General features: G+C 30.7%; 2 protein-coding genes across 2 annotated transcripts in view; one reads left to right on the forward strand and one right to left on the reverse strand.

Annotated features, from left to right (window-relative positions):
• The window catches only part of cplx4c (complexin 4c), an 8529-nt gene extending 2489 nt beyond the window's left edge, over positions 1-6040 (reverse strand). The window contains exons 1-2 of the mRNA XM_016485401.1: positions 5682-6040; positions 316-403 (exon numbers count right to left, since the gene is read on the reverse strand). Of these exons, the coding sequence (XP_016340887.1) occupies positions 316-403; positions 5682-5845 (252 nt within the window). The 5' untranslated portion in view covers positions 5846-6040. The remainder of the gene's footprint in view (positions 1-315; positions 404-5681) is intronic.
• A 2746-nt stretch (positions 6041-8786) lies between these two features.
• atcayb (ATCAY kinesin light chain interacting caytaxin b) overlaps positions 8787-17840 on the forward strand; it is a 19587-nt gene continuing 10533 nt past the window's right edge. The window contains exons 1-5 of the mRNA XM_016485402.1: positions 8787-9335; positions 10757-10851; positions 14554-14600; positions 15681-15896; positions 17243-17392. Of these exons, the coding sequence (XP_016340888.1) occupies positions 10775-10851; positions 14554-14600; positions 15681-15896; positions 17243-17392 (490 nt within the window). The 5' untranslated portion in view covers positions 8787-9335; positions 10757-10774. The remainder of the gene's footprint in view (positions 9336-10756; positions 10852-14553; positions 14601-15680; positions 15897-17242; positions 17393-17840) is intronic.

Consider the following 17840-nt stretch of genomic DNA (forward strand, 5'->3'; position numbering starts at 1 on the left):
GTGAAAATTGCAGGAATGCTGCGAAGTTAAATAGGGTTTTTTATATAATTAAGGAAATTAACACCAGGTGCCAGATTAACAACCATAACTTGGAGGTATCTGTAAGTGTTCTTTAATTTTGATCAGAGTTCTTTTTCAAATCTCATTTAAGTTTTTATACTGTGCTTCAGAATACAATTAATTTATGAAATATGCTTAAAAAACTGCCCTTCAACTCCTGTTAGAATAACTTCAAATAGGACTAAGCAGTGACCTTGAAATTTAGGAAATTGTAGGTTTCCAGTTGGTTATCATGATGAACCTGTGATCTGTTACCTGTGGTATTCTGTATTTGTCACGCATCAGCACTCGTAAGTTTGCTCGCTCGGCTTTTTTTGTAGCAAACTCCTGGTCCCTGGCGATTCTGTCAATAAAACATGCAACATGTTAATGCATTGTTTATTTAAAGTTTTTACGACATTAGTTCATGTTAGACAACAGCTAACCAGATCTACTAACAATGTGCACGTTCAGGATTTTCTGAGGTCTTCAGCATTACAAACGCTTTGCTGCGCGTCACATGCACCGAAGAAATAAGAAATTCTATTTTGTTGAAGCAAAATTGAAAAATGTTCATTTAAATGCTAAAAATGTAAATGTTAACATCAAAGATTTTTCCATTATTTTCATGAAAATTAAGCATATTCTTATGCAACTTCTCATTGCTGAAATATGAGAATATATATATATATATATATATACAATTATATATACACACACTCTTCAGTCTTTACTTTTATTACTTTTACTTTTTCAAATCTCATTTAAGTTTTTATACTGTGCTTCAGAATACAATTAATTTATGAAATATGCTTAAAAAACTGCCCTTCTGCTCCTGTTAGGATAACTTCAAATAGGACTAAGCAGCAGTGACCTCAAAATTGAGGAAATTGTAGGTTGTTCTCTAATTTTGATCTCCACTGTGTGAGATTGACCGTATAGCTGAAGTGACATAATTAGCCTATAATTTACATGGGCAGAAATTAAGTGATTATTTACATGCTGTTTAGTGGTTTTACCTGAAACCAATCAATCTGAGCGTCTTCCTAACTAGTCCTCACAATCGTATTACTCTGACCCACAGAGATTAGCCATCGTTCATACGGATCTACAGACTGTTGCTTACAGAAATAAGCAATAGCCCAGTTAACAGCACAAGCTGACCTGCAGCAGGATAGAGCCTAAGAAGGTTAGAAGGTTTTAGAGCTAAAATATGGAGCAGGTGGCTTTATATCTAGAGTCAAACAGGGACGACGCTGTAATACTTACTATATTAAACAACATACAAATGCAAACTTTGATATCCCTAAAACTACTTTATTATATTATTATATTATTTTTTTTTGTTAATTGAAATTAATTAAAATTAATTACAAATTAAATAAAAAAATAATCAAAAACGAATAAACTAAAAACATTACTAAAAAAATTAACTAAAATTAAAATGAAAACAAAGCTAATTCAATGTATTCATAAAAACTATTATAGTACATAAATATTACTAAAAAACACAAATTTACCATAGTTATTTTTATTATTTTATTATAACTATTTCATTCATTCTTTTTTTATAATTAATTAATTAATTAATTAGTTAATATTTTTAGAATTACACAGAAATTATTATTGGAAAATAAAGAAAAATAATAATAAAAATGACAAAAGCACATGCATAATTAGCTAAACAATTAATTAATTATAATTGTAAAAAATAATAATAAAAATAACCATAGTAGCTTTGTCATTGTTATTTTAGTATTATTTATATTTATATAAATAAATAATTGGTTATAAAAATCATGAATAAAAATATTAAATAAATAACACTGCCACAGATGCACCTGTGTGTAAATCTGTGATGATTTTCTGATGTAACTAGTTGTTGTGGTTGGATCACACTAAAGGCCGTGGCCTTTGACCCAGTAAGGACTCTCGTGACCCAGTTCTGGACTTAATGCTATCGGGCGTTATATAAAGAGATGAGGTGTATTGCAAAGCAACATTACGACAATGTGTGTGTAGGCTTTTTTCCGAGATGTCACAGTAACGAGCTTTCACACTGAGAGCTTTCTCGTTTCACTCCTGATCTTCAGATGTCCGGCTGGAGAGTTTAGTGTCTTTATTTCCCATCATTAAATGAATGCACACTAGACTGTTTGTTTATATTTTCAATCATGACAAACAATCATTGTAATATAGTGTCAGGCATCTCTGACATCAGCGGTAGCGGCTGTAATGGACTGATCCCGCTATTGGCCGGCAGGATGCCACAGGAAATGGGAATTAGGATAAGACAATAATTACAGACTAAGACGATTTCATTATGTTTATAAACATCACTGTGCACTACGTGGAATTCAAAGGATCTAAATAAAAACCAATACAGCTGTCATTAAATGATGCAGTTTTGCTGAAACATTAGAATGTGATATTATTACATAACAATCAGGCTTTTTTTATTTTATTTATTTATTTTTTTACTTTGGTACTGTATATACTATAGTAGAATTCGCAGACATCCAAAGTTATTAGTAATTATACTTACACTGTAAAAAAAAAACAGTTGTGGTTGCCGGAATTTTACAGTAAAAAACACGATAGCAACGTTTTAGGTTTTACGGTTTTAACTTAAATTTACAGTTAAATACCGTAATTTCATTAACTGAAATAATGTTAATATGCCAACCTATTGAAGTACTGAAATCTGTTTTGTACCTTTGTAATACACTGATAACCATCAAAAGCAGGCGGTGATGAGAAAGTCACATGATGAACCAAAGCCCATCACAAGCAGCTTTTAGATAATAACATATATAGAAGGTGCACAGTGTCATTCACACAAACACCAAACACCATCATGGTAACACACATGAAACTGAAATAATGCAATGAACATTCATTTAACAACATTAGGTGTAACACACAACCCTAATATACAAAACTGATAAGAAAAAACTAAGAAGAAACATAGTTATTTCAACAAAAAAACATCAAATTTGAAATGTAACGCAGGGAATTCTGGGAATGTAAATTTACGGTTATTCACTGTAAATTATACGGGTTTCTTTTCACTTCCAAAAACGGTATACTACCGTAAAATTAATGTCCAATACATGTAATGTCCAATACAGTTTTTCACTGTGTATAGTAGGGGAATTTACTGTTAACCATTTAACAGTTTTTACTGTAGCATTTTTAGTCTTTTACCGTTAAATTTATGGTCATTTTTTACAGTGTACAATTATATTGTTATAAATTAATAATAATTATTAATAATAGTTTTTATTTTTTATTTATTATTTTCATATTTAACTAATTATTTAGTTAATTCTTTTTCTATTAAAAAATTATGCTAACTTTGGTAAACTACGCTTCCACCAAAATACCATAGTTATACAAATAATTACTATGGTAACTGTGTGTGTAAATATTGGATGAAAAATAAGTATTGTTTAGTTAATTATTTTTACAATAATAAAATTATTGTAAACTAAAAATTAAACAATTATAAAATCGTTTTTGTTCATTGAAATAAAGCTTAAATAAAATCTAAATATTAGATGAAACTAAAAATTAAGATATTAACAAATCGTTTTGTTAAATAAAATAAAATGTAAATAATACATGAAAAACTACAAAAAAAAAAAAAAGTTAAAAATACAAGAAAAACTAAAAAAAAAAAAAAAAAGTTTGAGACCACAATAAATTGTGTCATGAACCTGTCTTTATAATATCTGGTCATTAATGACAGTCATTAATCTCTGGCAAACATTGTGTCACTGTGTTGTTGTTGTTTGTTAGTAAATGTACTACACAAATGTGGTCACATGACATCCACTGTTTGCCCTCTCATTGGTCATCTCTCCTTCAATACTTATTTGCATAAAGTTTTATGCATTTAATCAGTTTTAGCTCTGGATGAAACTGAATAATGGTTTATCGCTGCTTAAATCAGTTTTAATGCTCTTTGAAAGCAAAAACTCAAAAACAAAATCAGCCAATCAGAACATTATGATGCTTAATATTCAATTATGTGTAACATCCAATGAGATTCACTGAAAGTCACCAAAATAGGTCTGTGCTTGCTGCTTATTTTGATCAGGACATTTTGTGGTTAAAGTTGTCTTATTAGCTGATTTCCAAGTTTGTTTGTTTTTTTTTTTTACCTTTGGGACAGTTATATAATTACTCTATTAAATATGTCTGTGTTGTTTATTTAAGTAATTATATTTAACCAGTTTAATCTGTCACAATGTTACCAGTCTTTTTTCCCCTCATCAACAAAAGCCATATTTCACTGCATTTATGTTTATTTACAGACTGTTTAATGCTGCTCATGTATTTACACAAAAATTGCATAATGTAAATAGCCTATTAATTAAAGAAACAAGAACTCATTAGAGAGCAAAGCTGCAATATCATGACTAAATTATTAATCATTGCTCTTGATATTCTATAAATGATTATTAATGTCGATGAACTAATTTTGACATTTAGGCACTTTAGAAAATGTGGTTGGAAATATAGGTTTGTTAAATCTAGGGTATTTAAGTCATTTTAAAATAAATAGCAATATTCTGTGCTAACAAATATTCCTAAAAGGTGGTTGATTTGCAACAAGGACACAGTTCTGTTCATAACCCTGCTGGTGAAGAAGTGACAGGTACAAGAACAAAAAGGAAGAGACAGAGATATTTGTGGCTTTTAGAATTTGTTGTGGGTGTTTAGGATGGTCTGAGATTTCCCGGCCTGAAACTGTGTCCCAGTCCAGCCCTGGGTCCATGTCTTCAGTCTGATGTGAGTTCACTTTCACAAAAACTCCTGTTATAATCACTGAAGCTGTCTTGCAGAGTTGGGTATAACATGTTACTGTATTCGAATTACTTTTCCTGATAACGCAGCAATGCATTACATTTTAAATTAATGTGATTTGATTACAGTTACTAATGTCAATAAAATTATGTTACTTAATGTATGTATTAATTAATGATGTATTACTCTTATCCATACGATCAAAAATGATGGAACATTTTAAGTTATTTTCTCTGATATCTGGAAAAAATTCAAGTGATCCTTCAAGTTGCTGGTTTCATATGTAATTTTTCAGTCAATATTAGGCCTAAATTACTGAAAGAACTATGAGTTTCACTTTTTTGTTTGATAACTTGCAAAGTAAAATAAACTTGAAAGTAAAGTAATCTGATTACTTTTTAAATGCAGTAGCTAATTAGTAATGCAATTCAATTGCGATCTTAAAGGAGTAATTAGTCATTTGTAGCGGATTACTTTTTTGAGTAACTTACCCAACACTGCTGTCTACACTTCATCAATCTCTTACTTATCTCTTCTGCACTTCAATGATGATGAGGGAATTCGAGAATGCTGATAAATGATTATAAAATTATTTATGAATTCTCAGTCAGCGAGAGCGCACACTGAACAGTTCCCGAGTTCTCCGCGCTGACGAATCAAAACGCTTCTGATTGGCCACTGCGTTCATAAACTCAACAGAAACGTGTGTGATTGGTTCAAACGCTCAACGGTGCGAAAAGCACAATAAAAAGAAATTTGATGCAACAGTAAATGTAACGCCGCAATCGACACTTCCCATGCATTTCACATTTTTTTTGTGTTTGACTCACTTCTCCTCGATCAGTTGTTTCTGATACTCCTCGAACTCTTCCCTGCTCATTCCTTTGGACGCCGCCGTCTCTTTTCCGCCCTCTTTCTCCTCTCCGTCGGTGTTTCCTCCTCCTGTCATGTTCTTCAGTTTGTCCCCCAACATCTGCTGCAGGAGGAAGGACATCTTCTCTGCTTTTAGGCCTGAAGATTAGATGAACTATCCAGTATCCACTCGTTTCAGAAAGCGGCTTTCCAGAAGCAAGTTTTCTGGTTCAGAAGCTTGTTTTGGAGCAACGATAACAATATGAAGACAATAGGGGTGTGCGAGTTACAGATTTGGCACCTGTGATGAAGATGAGGGTGATGAAAACGGCTCAAGAGCTTAGCTCATTATAAATGCCTCACCTTGGGCCAAGGACGAACAGCTGTTATCTTCATGCATAATTCTGCTGATCTGAAATACATATCAACTAGTGTTCATTCGTTTTATTAACAGAAAACATGTACAAAGTCTGAGACAACTAGTGAAAAATGCTTTTTTGCATGCCTTTCTAATACAATAAACGTTTTTAATTACAAATACTGTTGAAAAAATGAAACATGAGCATGAAGCTGTGTAACTAAAATTAAAATGAATAAATATTATATGAAAATAATAATTAGGCCTATTTAGTAAATTATTTTTTTTTACTGTTATACAATTTTTAAATAAAAACTTAAAAATAGTTTTTGTTAATTGCAATAAGGCTGAAATAAAATATAAATATTAGGTGAAAATAATTATTTATTTTACAATTATAAAATTGTTGTTAACTAAAATTAAACTACTAACAAATTGTTTTTGTTAATTGAAAACTTTTTACTTATGTTATTATGGCACTGTGTTATAGTGATTCTTTTTTTGATCACATTCTGAAATGTAATTAGATGTTTAAATTTAACCTCATTTCACTTTGATTAGAGTAAAGGTAAATGTTGGCACACCTTACCCCTCTGCTCTCTATGTGAAGTGTGCCTGCGCATATAAAGTTGAAAAACTGAATGCTTTTATTTTCTCTTTAATCAGATCAAGTTCTCGCTGCTCTGCTGCCTGTGGACAGGAGCCTCATGGAGGTTTGTTTGAACTCCAGCTCTATCGTATGGTGAGTACAGTGAAGTACAGCTCTGAACTTAAAATTTCAGCAGTTGAATATTATATTTATCACTCTAACAAATATATAATTTATATTTATTAATTTAGAATATTTTGTAAATTTGTGAACCATATTGGCATTAATATTCACAGCTGTTCTTCTGGTACAAATGTATATGTTGTGCAATCAAATGCAACTATCTAATATTGAAATCAATCATTATGATATTTTAGAACACTGCATGTATTTTGTGAACTTGGTTGAAGGTTGAAATACAAAAAGAAAGCACTCGGTGCTGAATTCCACATGGCTGGCTGTCCTGAATGATTGAGTGGGTTTTAATGGACGCTCTGATGTTTCAGGTCAGTGTTTGTCCCGACAGAAAAACCCCAGGCTCCGTCTCGAACAGACAGCATCTCTCTAAATTCACTCTCATCCTTTATGAAGTCGTCTCTGTGATTGACAAAACCATTTGAGGACCGTTTTAAAAAGAGTTTATGATGTTTATGGCCGTATACATTCATAATGAATGGCCCAAATGGCCTTGCAAAGCCTAATCCCAAACCGCTGCATTATTCAGCAATAATAATAATAATAATACAAATATTATTATTGTTGTTATTATTATTAATATTAATAATAATAATATTAATAATTTTGCTAATTTTGCTATTATTATTATTATTGCTGAATAATGCAGCGGTTTGGGATTAGGCTTTGCAAGGCCATTTGGGCCATTCATTATGAATGTATACGGCCATAAACATCATAAACTCTTTTTAAAACGGTCCTCAAATGGTTTTGTCAATCACTAAGACTCAAACAAAAATCTAATATAAATATTAGATGAAAATCTAAAAAAAAAGTTAAACTAATAAAATATATTATTATATTATTCAAAATATTAATAAAAACTAACCATTTCTCAAAGATACTAAAATAATTAATATTAATAATAATAATATTAATAATTTTGCTGTTGTAGTTGGTTCTTTTGATGTTGTTGATGTTATTAATCTAAAAATAATAATAAGTATTATTATTATTAAATTATTATAATATAACTGTGGTTAATAATCATAAAAGTAATTTTTTAATTATTATTATTTTACTTATTTTTATTATTATTATTAATAACAAAACATTGTTTATTTTTTTATAATTGTGATTATAATTGTAATATAACTGATATTAATAAAAATAATAATAATAATAATTTGTTATATTAATAACAACATAAAAACATAAAATTATTATTTTAAATTATAATAACCATGATATTAATAATAATTATTGTTATTTATATTTACAGTTACATTTTAAAATATAATTATTAACAAACAACAGCAACATTTATTTTTAATTAGTGTTTTTATTATAATACAATACTTATAATTATATTAATAATGAAAACAACAACAAAATAATCATAATTATTATTTTGTAATTGTTGTAATATTATTGTAATTGTAATAGTATAACTTATATTTATTACTTTTTTAAATAATTTTAATTAGAATATTCTATTATATTTTTATTATAATTATTATTAATTATTATATCAACAACAACAACTAGCATAATAATAATAATAATAATTATTATTATTACTACTACTGTGATGTTACATTAAACATGTTTTGCAGGTTACAAGTAGTTGCATTTTCCTCATTTTAATTTATGAATAATAATATGGTTTTAAATTTACCAATAAAATAAAAATAATTGATCAACTGTTATGTAAAGAAACATTATTTGACTAATTTCCTGGTCTATATAGACTGCAAATGTCATATTACATGCACTGAGCTTGCACCAGCACAAAGCCTGCTAGCACAAGCCTGATACACAAGCCTCCTGAGTACTAAACAGATGACATTATCACACAGAGCCTCAGCCAATCAGAGCGCAGCAGGAAATGCAGCTCCACCAATCACAGGAGACCGAGGGAGGAGTCTGTGTTTCCAGTCTCTCTGCTGTGAGAGAGAGAATGAGAGAGGAACATACAGAGGAGAGACTGTGCTGGGATGGAGAGACAGGGATGCTGTTGCTAGGGAACAGTAAGGAGATGTCCATCTTTTACAGCTTGCTCCACATACAGCAAGGTTCGGAAAGGTTTACCTTTTATAAAGGAGGGCGATAAATGCACCATATAATAGAGAGAAGGATAAAAGGAAGGGGAGGAGACGCCAGGTGACATGACGTAATCTGGAGTGAAGAAGAATTAAAAAACACATCTGATAACTGCTCAAAAGTAATCTGTATGTTGTCGTTTCTGGATGATAATGGCCATGCACAGATCCTGAGACACTGAAAATCATCCACCCGCCCCAGATGCCTCCCTTTGTCTGAGGAGAACCACAGACGGGACCGGCTTCACCCGACAGACAGACAGACAGACAGACAGACAGACAGAGTCAGCTCTGAAGTTCGCCGTCCGGCATGAACGCTATGGATTTAATCAAGAGCTGAGAAATCAACAGGCCTGAAGGTGAAGCACAGAGAGAAACCAGCGCCTGCTGAGAGAAACTCCCTTCTGCTGTGAGTGTTTGACCAGATGAGCCATGTTTGCAACCCCTTTTAATTCCACAGCGTGACGTATTTCTGAGTAAACAGGACGTTCAGTGAGATAAATGTAGATTTCTCCGTGTGGAACTGATTGGATGCTGAAAGGTGTTTGTATGTGACAGGTTGATGAGGGGAGGGTTAAATACTGTAGGCAATGTCAACAAACAAATGAAAATATTTCAGATCTGCAGTTATTATATTTTGATGAAAGATTATATTAGCATTATACTATATATATATATATATATATAGAGAGAGAAAGAGAGAGAGAGAAAGAGATTTTTTTAATTTGTTGTAATATTTTGAGTTTTCATTTTTGTTTTTTCAGTTTTCATTCAGTTTAAAAATGTTTGTACTCTGTTTTTGTTATTTCATTATTAAATGTTTAAAAATATATATGTGTCTATATAGTTTTTATTAATTTTTACGTTTATTTTAGTTTTAGGGAAATGTTACTTTGGCAACTATAGCTGAAATAAAATGTTTAAGTTTTTATTTTTGTATTTTCCTTTTTAAAATTTTGATTAATCATTTAGTTGTAGTTCAAGTTTTAGTAATTGTGTTGTGTTTTTGTAATTTGTATTATTTATTGTATTTTTTAAATATGCCTATTATTTATTAGGTTTTTGTTTGAGTTATTTTAGTACATCAGTTTAAACTAAATGAAAATGGGAAATGTTGCTTTGGCAACTAGCTTAAATAAACTAAGTTTGGTTTTTTATATTTTATTTGATTTCTTTTTTATATTTAGAATTCGTTTTTATTTTTGTATTTTCCATTTTAATTTTAATATTGGTGTGTTTTTGTCATTTTTATTATTTATTTCTTAAATACATTTTATTTTTGTTATTTTTAAACAAAATAAAAATGTGAAATGTTGCTTTGGCAACTAGCTGAAATAAAATGTTTAATTTTGTTATATTTTATTTGATTCATTTTTTTGAATTCGTTTGTATTTTTGTATTTTCCATTTTCATTTTAGTTCAATTTTTATTAATTTGGTGCGTTTTCATCACTTTATTATTTATTGTGTTTTCAAATATGTCCATATAGTTTTTATTCATTTCGATTTTAGTTTTAGTTATTTAGTATGTCAAAGTAAACAAAAAAAAAATGTTTAAGCTGAAATAAAATAAGTTTAAGTTTTTTTGTCATGTTGACAAACCTCTGATGGGGAGTGATTTGAGAGTGTTTCAGCCATAAACACAATATCACTGTTAAGTCAATTCAAAATATTAAGTACAGGCGTGAAACACATTCCATGTATTCCTCAAATCATGTTACTTGCTGAAGAGAGAAACTTAATGCCATTAGCTCATTTAAGAGAAGTAATTGAGAGAATAATATGTGGTTTTAGCCTGTATAGCCACCTCTGAATGTGCTGATCTTCTCAGTGTGATCGGGAGCAGAGGATGGGAACCACTGAAGCCACTTTACGCATGGAGAACATGAAGGTGAAAGATGAGTGGCAAGACGATGATTTCCCACGGTAAGACCTTCAGCCGCTGTCTGACTGACTGAGACATAAACACTGACTCTGTGTTCAGAATAACATACTACCATGCTATTTTTGCATACCTGTGCATATGAATCTTCTGTTTGCACAGAATATGACCTACAACATTTCCCAAATGTGCAGTATGCAGTGCATGAGATTCTGTATCCCACAATGCATTGTGCTCAACTTCAAATGCAACATAGAGAGGTTGAAATTGTAGCATTTTAGCATAGTTTTTGACATAAATAAGAGCTGAAGTGAATGTGGATAGAAGCTCAGATCATTTGGTCTTTGAAGAATTGATGATAAATGTTTGAGTTCACATTGAGATCTGACTTTTGACTGTTTACTACTGTAATACTGAAACATTTCTGATTATTATCAATGTTGAAAACAGTTGAGCCGCTTCATATTTTTGTGGGAACTGATCATTCAAAAGTTTGGGGTCAGTAAGAGTTTTATTTTAAAGAAATTAATTTAATCAAGGATACATTAAATTGATCAAAAGTGACAGTAAGGACATTTATAATGTTGCAAAAGATTTCTATTTCAAATAAATGCTGTTCTTCTGAACTTTGCATTCATTAAAGAATCCTGAAAAATAAAATGTATCAGTTTCCACAAAAAAATATGAACTGTTTTCAATATCAGAAATGTTTCTTGAGCAGCAGATCAGCATATTAGAATGATTTCTGAAGATCATGTGACACTGAAGACTGGAGGAATGATGCTGAAAATTCAGCTTTGCAACACAGCAATAAATTACATTTTACGATATATTCACATAGAAAACTGTTATTTTAAATTGTAAAAATATTTCACATTTTACAAATTTTACTGTATTTTTTTATCAAATAAACGCGGCCTTGTGAGCAGAAGAGACTTCATTCAACAACATTTTAATTACTCCAAAATGTGTGTACACGATCAGTACTGCTATTGATCTGTATATTGATACTAGTTATAATGATTTTTCCTTGCTAATAAGCAGATTTCCACCTCTGCTATATGACACCAGGCTTGTAAACATCCATGAGGCTTGTTAGTGGCGAGTTATTTTCCTCCGCAGCGCAGGCGTCTTTGAATTCTGATCGATTATGTCAGATCAATATTAGAGCTCAGAGCGTGTGGAGCTGAGGATGTGTTATCTAGCTGCACATGAGGGAGAAATGAAGGTGAATCATGGCATAAACAGTCCAGAAGCAGCATGTGGGTCAACATACAGTACATGAAGACATAAAGAGCACAGCCTTACATAATAATGCATTACCATTTCTGGACAAATATGAGGTCATCAGTGTTGCCATGACAATGAGGCTAGTAAGAGACACAGAGTGCTGAATAATTGATTGTGCACATTATCACATAAACCCACACTGAACAAAATCTTGCTGAAGTAGGTTTTTAATTGTCATGTACAACTTTCTCTCTGATGAACCTGATTATGTTTTAGCTTTTGATAATTTTGCATTTAAAGTTTTACACACAATTTCTGATGAAATAATCCTAAATCACCATGGCACAGCGATTATATCCTATGGTAATATCATAATACTTTGATATATACTATGGTACACTGTAAAAAAAAAAAAAATGTTGTCAAGTAGCCTATAAATTCCTCATGTGGTAACTATTTATTTATGTATTTATTTAAATAATTTGCAATTAATATTATTTTAATAAATGCTTCACGTGATAACTGTTTTATGGAATTTAATATATTAAATAATATTAATCAATAATAATATTTAAATAAATGCTTCATTAATGCTATTAATATATATTAAATAATATTAATCAATAATAATATTTAAATAAATGCTTCATGTAGTAACTGGTTTTATTAATAGGTTTGTTTGTTTCTATGTTTCTTTATTTATTTCTTTATTTTAATATTTTTATTAGTATTATTAAAATAAATGCTTCACGTGGTAACTGTTTTTATGGAATGTAATATATATTAAATAATATTAATCAATAATAATATTTTAATAAATGCTTCATGTAGTAACTGGCTTTATTAATCGGTTTGTTTGTTAATTCATTCATTAATTTTAATATTTTTATTCGTATTATTTAAATAAATGCTTCATTAATGCTATTAATATATATTAAATAATATTAATCAATAATAATATTTAAATAAATGCTTCATGTAATAATTGGTTTTATTAATATTAATAAAAAATATTACAATAATGCTTAATGTGGTAACTGTTTTATGCAATTATATAATTATATATTTAATATATATATATATATATATATATATATATATGCTTCATGTGGTAACAGTTTTGTGCAATATAATATTTAATTATATTATTTAATTTAATATTTAATTAATTAATTAATTTGTTTGTTTATAATATTAATAAATAATATTGAAATAAATGATTGATGATATAATAGTCTTTATGCAATTTAATATTTCATAATTTAATTAGTCTGATTTCATTATAAAAAGAAACTTACTTTAAAAATAAAGTTACTTTTTAAGGCTTAGATCAGTTGAAATAGATCCTTAACAACTGCATGGTTTTATGTTAGCTTTCAGTGTACTGATAGATTACCATTACCACAGATTAATATTCCATATACTACATATTACAATGGTGCATATGCAAAGAATGGTACATTTTATATTAGTGTCAAACATTAAAACTTACTTCATGATAATGGTTTAGACAGATAATGGATGCAGCAGACACTATCTTTATAAGCATCCGGTCGCAAAAATTGTCTGAACTGAGTTCTGTAACCCTCATTATTGCACTGCACTCTCTAATTAACCAGCAGCACGTCCCCTGACACCGCACAGCCTGCTGGGTAATTACACACCGACTGTAGTCAGCACGAGATACACAAACACTGCTGATGGTAATGCCAGAGAATGATGGGTTAATTGTGTGCTTCACTCCTGCTGAAACATACTGTTTGTTCAGGCTCCACACAGAAGTGCAAACGGCATCATTTACAGAATGTGTGTACATTACCACTGACCTCTGTGTGAGCCAAAACCGACTTAATCATCATCGTGTTGAATTATTGTTTAATCTTGAGGCTGTAGCTTGTTAACTGTCTCTGTTCTGTAGTAAAAGTGCTATATTTATCACAGAGACTTGAGGATGCATGACTCTTTTCACTTGACTAGTAAGCTTAAAAGGCACCCCAAACACCCTAGCAACCACCATTAATAACCTAGCAACACTAGCAAAAAAACTATACATTAAATAACTCAACAACCAGTTAAAGCAGCACTATGTAACTTTTGGCGCTCTAGCGGTTAATAAACAGAACTGCACACATCCCGCGGAAGAACATTCCAACCGGAGCTACTTCTCTAAGTTTATGTCTCTGGCGATTCACGCAGGTATGTGTTACTCCGCAGCGGTGACGACCCGACCAGGCTACAATAGTCCAAATATAAGTACTTATTATAAGTGTACCGTAGCGATTCGGAATAAGACAAAAACGCGTTTTGGAAGATTAATTCATGATGTACTCGCTCATTATATACATTTTGCAAATTTTGAACACAGAAAAAGTTGCATAGTGCTGCTTAAAGGCCAATTATTATTGTGGGTCACTGAGTCATTATTGTAAATTTAAGTGGCTCTATAATGACAGAGGGAATGTGTAGATGTGTGTGTGTTGTGGTCGTCTGTAGAATTTCTCTGGCTTGATTTCCAGGCCTCTTCCTGAAGACGGTGATTTAGATGGACTCACTGACAACACTGGTAAGTTCATCTCAGTGCATCTCATCCATGTGTTTTTCACTGTGGAAAAGACTTTTATTATGAAATCTTTATTGACACACTGCTAATAAAATAGCAGAATTGAGAAAGATAATCCACAGATTTCATTAGAAGAAGAGGAAACTGGTTCAGGTTGAAAGTTGAATCACCATTAATTAAAATTACAAATATTTTTATTTTTAATAATTTTATATTAAATTATAGAAAATAATTATATATTTTTAAAAGTAATTAATAGTTAACATATAAATGTTAACTGAAATAAAATAAAATATATAAAAAAGTTAAACATTTTATTTCAATTAGTTGCCTGGGCAACATTGTTTTTCAACATAATTTCATTACATATCATAATCATAAAATTTTAAAATAAATTTCATGATCATAACACAATTTTTTATTAGTTTAAGTCAAAGTAGTACAATTACTAAAACTAAAATTAAATAGACATTTAAAAAAGGAAAACAAACTAAAAAACGGACAAAAACACAAAATTACTAAAACGAACAAAATAAAATGTTTTATATTTAATTATTAAAATAATTATTATATATTTTTTAAAATAATTATTAGTTAATAAATAAATGTTAACTGAATTGAAATATAAAAAACATTAACTTTCATTTTATTTCAATTAGTTGCCAGAGCATAATTTTTTTCCAATATAATTTCATTACATATCATAAACATAACATTTCAAAATAAATTTCATATTTAGAACATAATTATCATTTAGTTTAAGTTGAAGTACTAAAATTACTGAAATATCACTCTGAATAAAAATGTAAAAAGAAAAATAAATGAAATAAAAAGAAAACAAACAACAACAAAAAACAGAATTACTAAAACAAACTGAAATGAAAATGCAAATGAAAAGCAGAAAAATAAAAACTATTTCAAAATATGAATGAATCCTCTATTAGTATATTAATGATACTAAAAATTCACTGCTGTCTTCTGGTTGAAGAGTGTTTTTCATAAATTAAAGGGGTTCTTTTTTTTATGTAAATGTGTTTCATTTTGGCAGCTTCTTTTATAAATGTTTGTGATTTCTCTGTCCAGCTCTGACGGCGGATCACGTGGATTCTGTCCGACAGAAGCGCCGCACGCTGATCGCTCCGGATATCAACCTGTCGCTGGATAAAAGCGAAGGGTCGCTGCTTTCTGACGACTTCCTGGAAACACCAGACGACCTGGACATAAACGTGGACGACATCGACACGCCAGACGACGACTCTCTCGGCTCCCTCAACAACGGCAACGAGCTGGAATGGGAAGGTCAGCCAGAGGTCAAAGGTCGTGTGGTTTTGGCTGGAAAACAGGAAACATTACAGAACAAATCTCATGTTGGTTTGCCAAAGCTACTCATGCTAACAACTTGCTAAATCATGTTAGCAACATGTTAAAACATGCTAGCAATGTGCTAAATCATGCTACAAACATGCTAGCAACAGCCTAGCACTAAATCATGTTAACAACATGTTAAATCATTCAAACAAAATACTAAAACATGTTAGCAATGTTTTAAATCATGTTAGAAACATGCTAGTACAATATTAAATCATGATAACAACATGTTAGCAATGTTAAATCATGATAGACATGTGCTAGAAATGTCTTAAATCATGCTAGCAACATGTTAAAACGTGCTAGTAATGTGCTAAATCGTCTTAGAAACATGCTACCACCATATTAAATAATGCTAACAGTGTGTTAAATCATGATAGCAGCATGTTAAAACATGTCAGCAATGTGCTAAATCATACTAGTAAAATACTAGAACTGTATTCAAATCATGTTAGCAATGTGCTAAATTAAGTTAAATGTGCTAACTCGTGCTAGAAACATGTTAGCATTGTGCTAAATCATGCTAACAGCCTGTTAAAACATGTTAGCAACGTGTTAAATCATGCTAGAAACATGCTAGTACAATATTAAATCATGCTAAAACATATTAAACATGTTAGAAATGTGCTAGAAATGTATTAAATCGTGCTAGTAATGTGCTAAATCATCTTAGAAACATGCTACCACCATACTAAATAATGCTAACAGTGTGTTAAATCATAACAACATGCTAAAACATGTCAGCGATGTGTTAAATCATGCTAACAACTTGTTAAAACATACTAGCAATGTGTTAAATCATACTAGTAAAATACTAGAACTGTATTAAAATCATGTTAGCAATGTGTTAAATTATGTTAACTGTGCTAACTCATGCTAGAAACATGTTAGCAATGTGCTAAATCATGCTAACAACCTGTTAAAACATGTTAGCAATGTGTTAAATCACACTAGAAACATGCTAGCAATGTGCTAAATCATGCTAGAAACATGTTAAAACATGCTAGCAATGTGTTAAATCATACTAGTAAATTACTAGCCCTGTATTAAATCGTGTTAGCAATGTGCTAAATGATGGTAACTGTGTTAAATCATGCTAGAAACATGTTAGCAATGTGCTAAATCATATTAAGAAGATTTTATAGACTTGTAAAATCTTCAAAATTAAAGCTTTTCAAAGTTACAAACTTTCGGACAAGGCCATCAAGCTTTACTCATCTAGTTACACAACATACTCAGATTTGCCCAATTAAATGCAGATCGTATTGTTTTTTCAGACGACACTCCAGTGGCCAGTGCGAAGGGTCCAGGCGGCGACGGCGGCGACGGTACGGGCCGTCTGTGGAGGACGGTGATCATCGGCGATCAGGAGCACAGGATAGACATGCAGGTCATCAGGCCGTACCTGCGTGTCGTCACGCATGGAGGTCAGTCGATGATATCAATATTTGAAATGACACAGATAGAACTTTTATTTATTTATATATATATTTATACTATATATATATAGTAACACTTTACAATAAGGATCCATTAGTTAATGTTAGTTTAAGGCACAATATGTAAGATTGTTTTATTAAAATATCCAAAAACCACTAGAACAGTGTTATATATTTTGCTGACTTGTGTACTTACATTATCCCAAATGTTTCGAAGAATGTTTAAATCCAGAGAAATAAGCAATTTTAACTAGTGTCACGGAGCGTGTCTATAGTGACATTGTGTCGCCTGCCGATGACGTCATAACCCCTCGATTTCCGGTTTTGTTTTGTAGAAAACATGGAAACACCAAAGACGCTTTAATATGTTGTGTGTTTTAATAGACCGGTGACGACCGCACAGAGTAGCATTATAACAGAACTTTCAAATGTATCT

The sequence above is a fragment of the Sinocyclocheilus anshuiensis genome, unplaced genomic scaffold, assembly GCF_001515605.1.
Source record: "Sinocyclocheilus anshuiensis isolate Anshui unplaced genomic scaffold, SAMN03320099.WGS_v1.1 scaffold293, whole genome shotgun sequence".
Lineage (NCBI taxonomy): Eukaryota > Metazoa > Chordata > Actinopteri > Cypriniformes > Cyprinidae > Sinocyclocheilus > Sinocyclocheilus anshuiensis.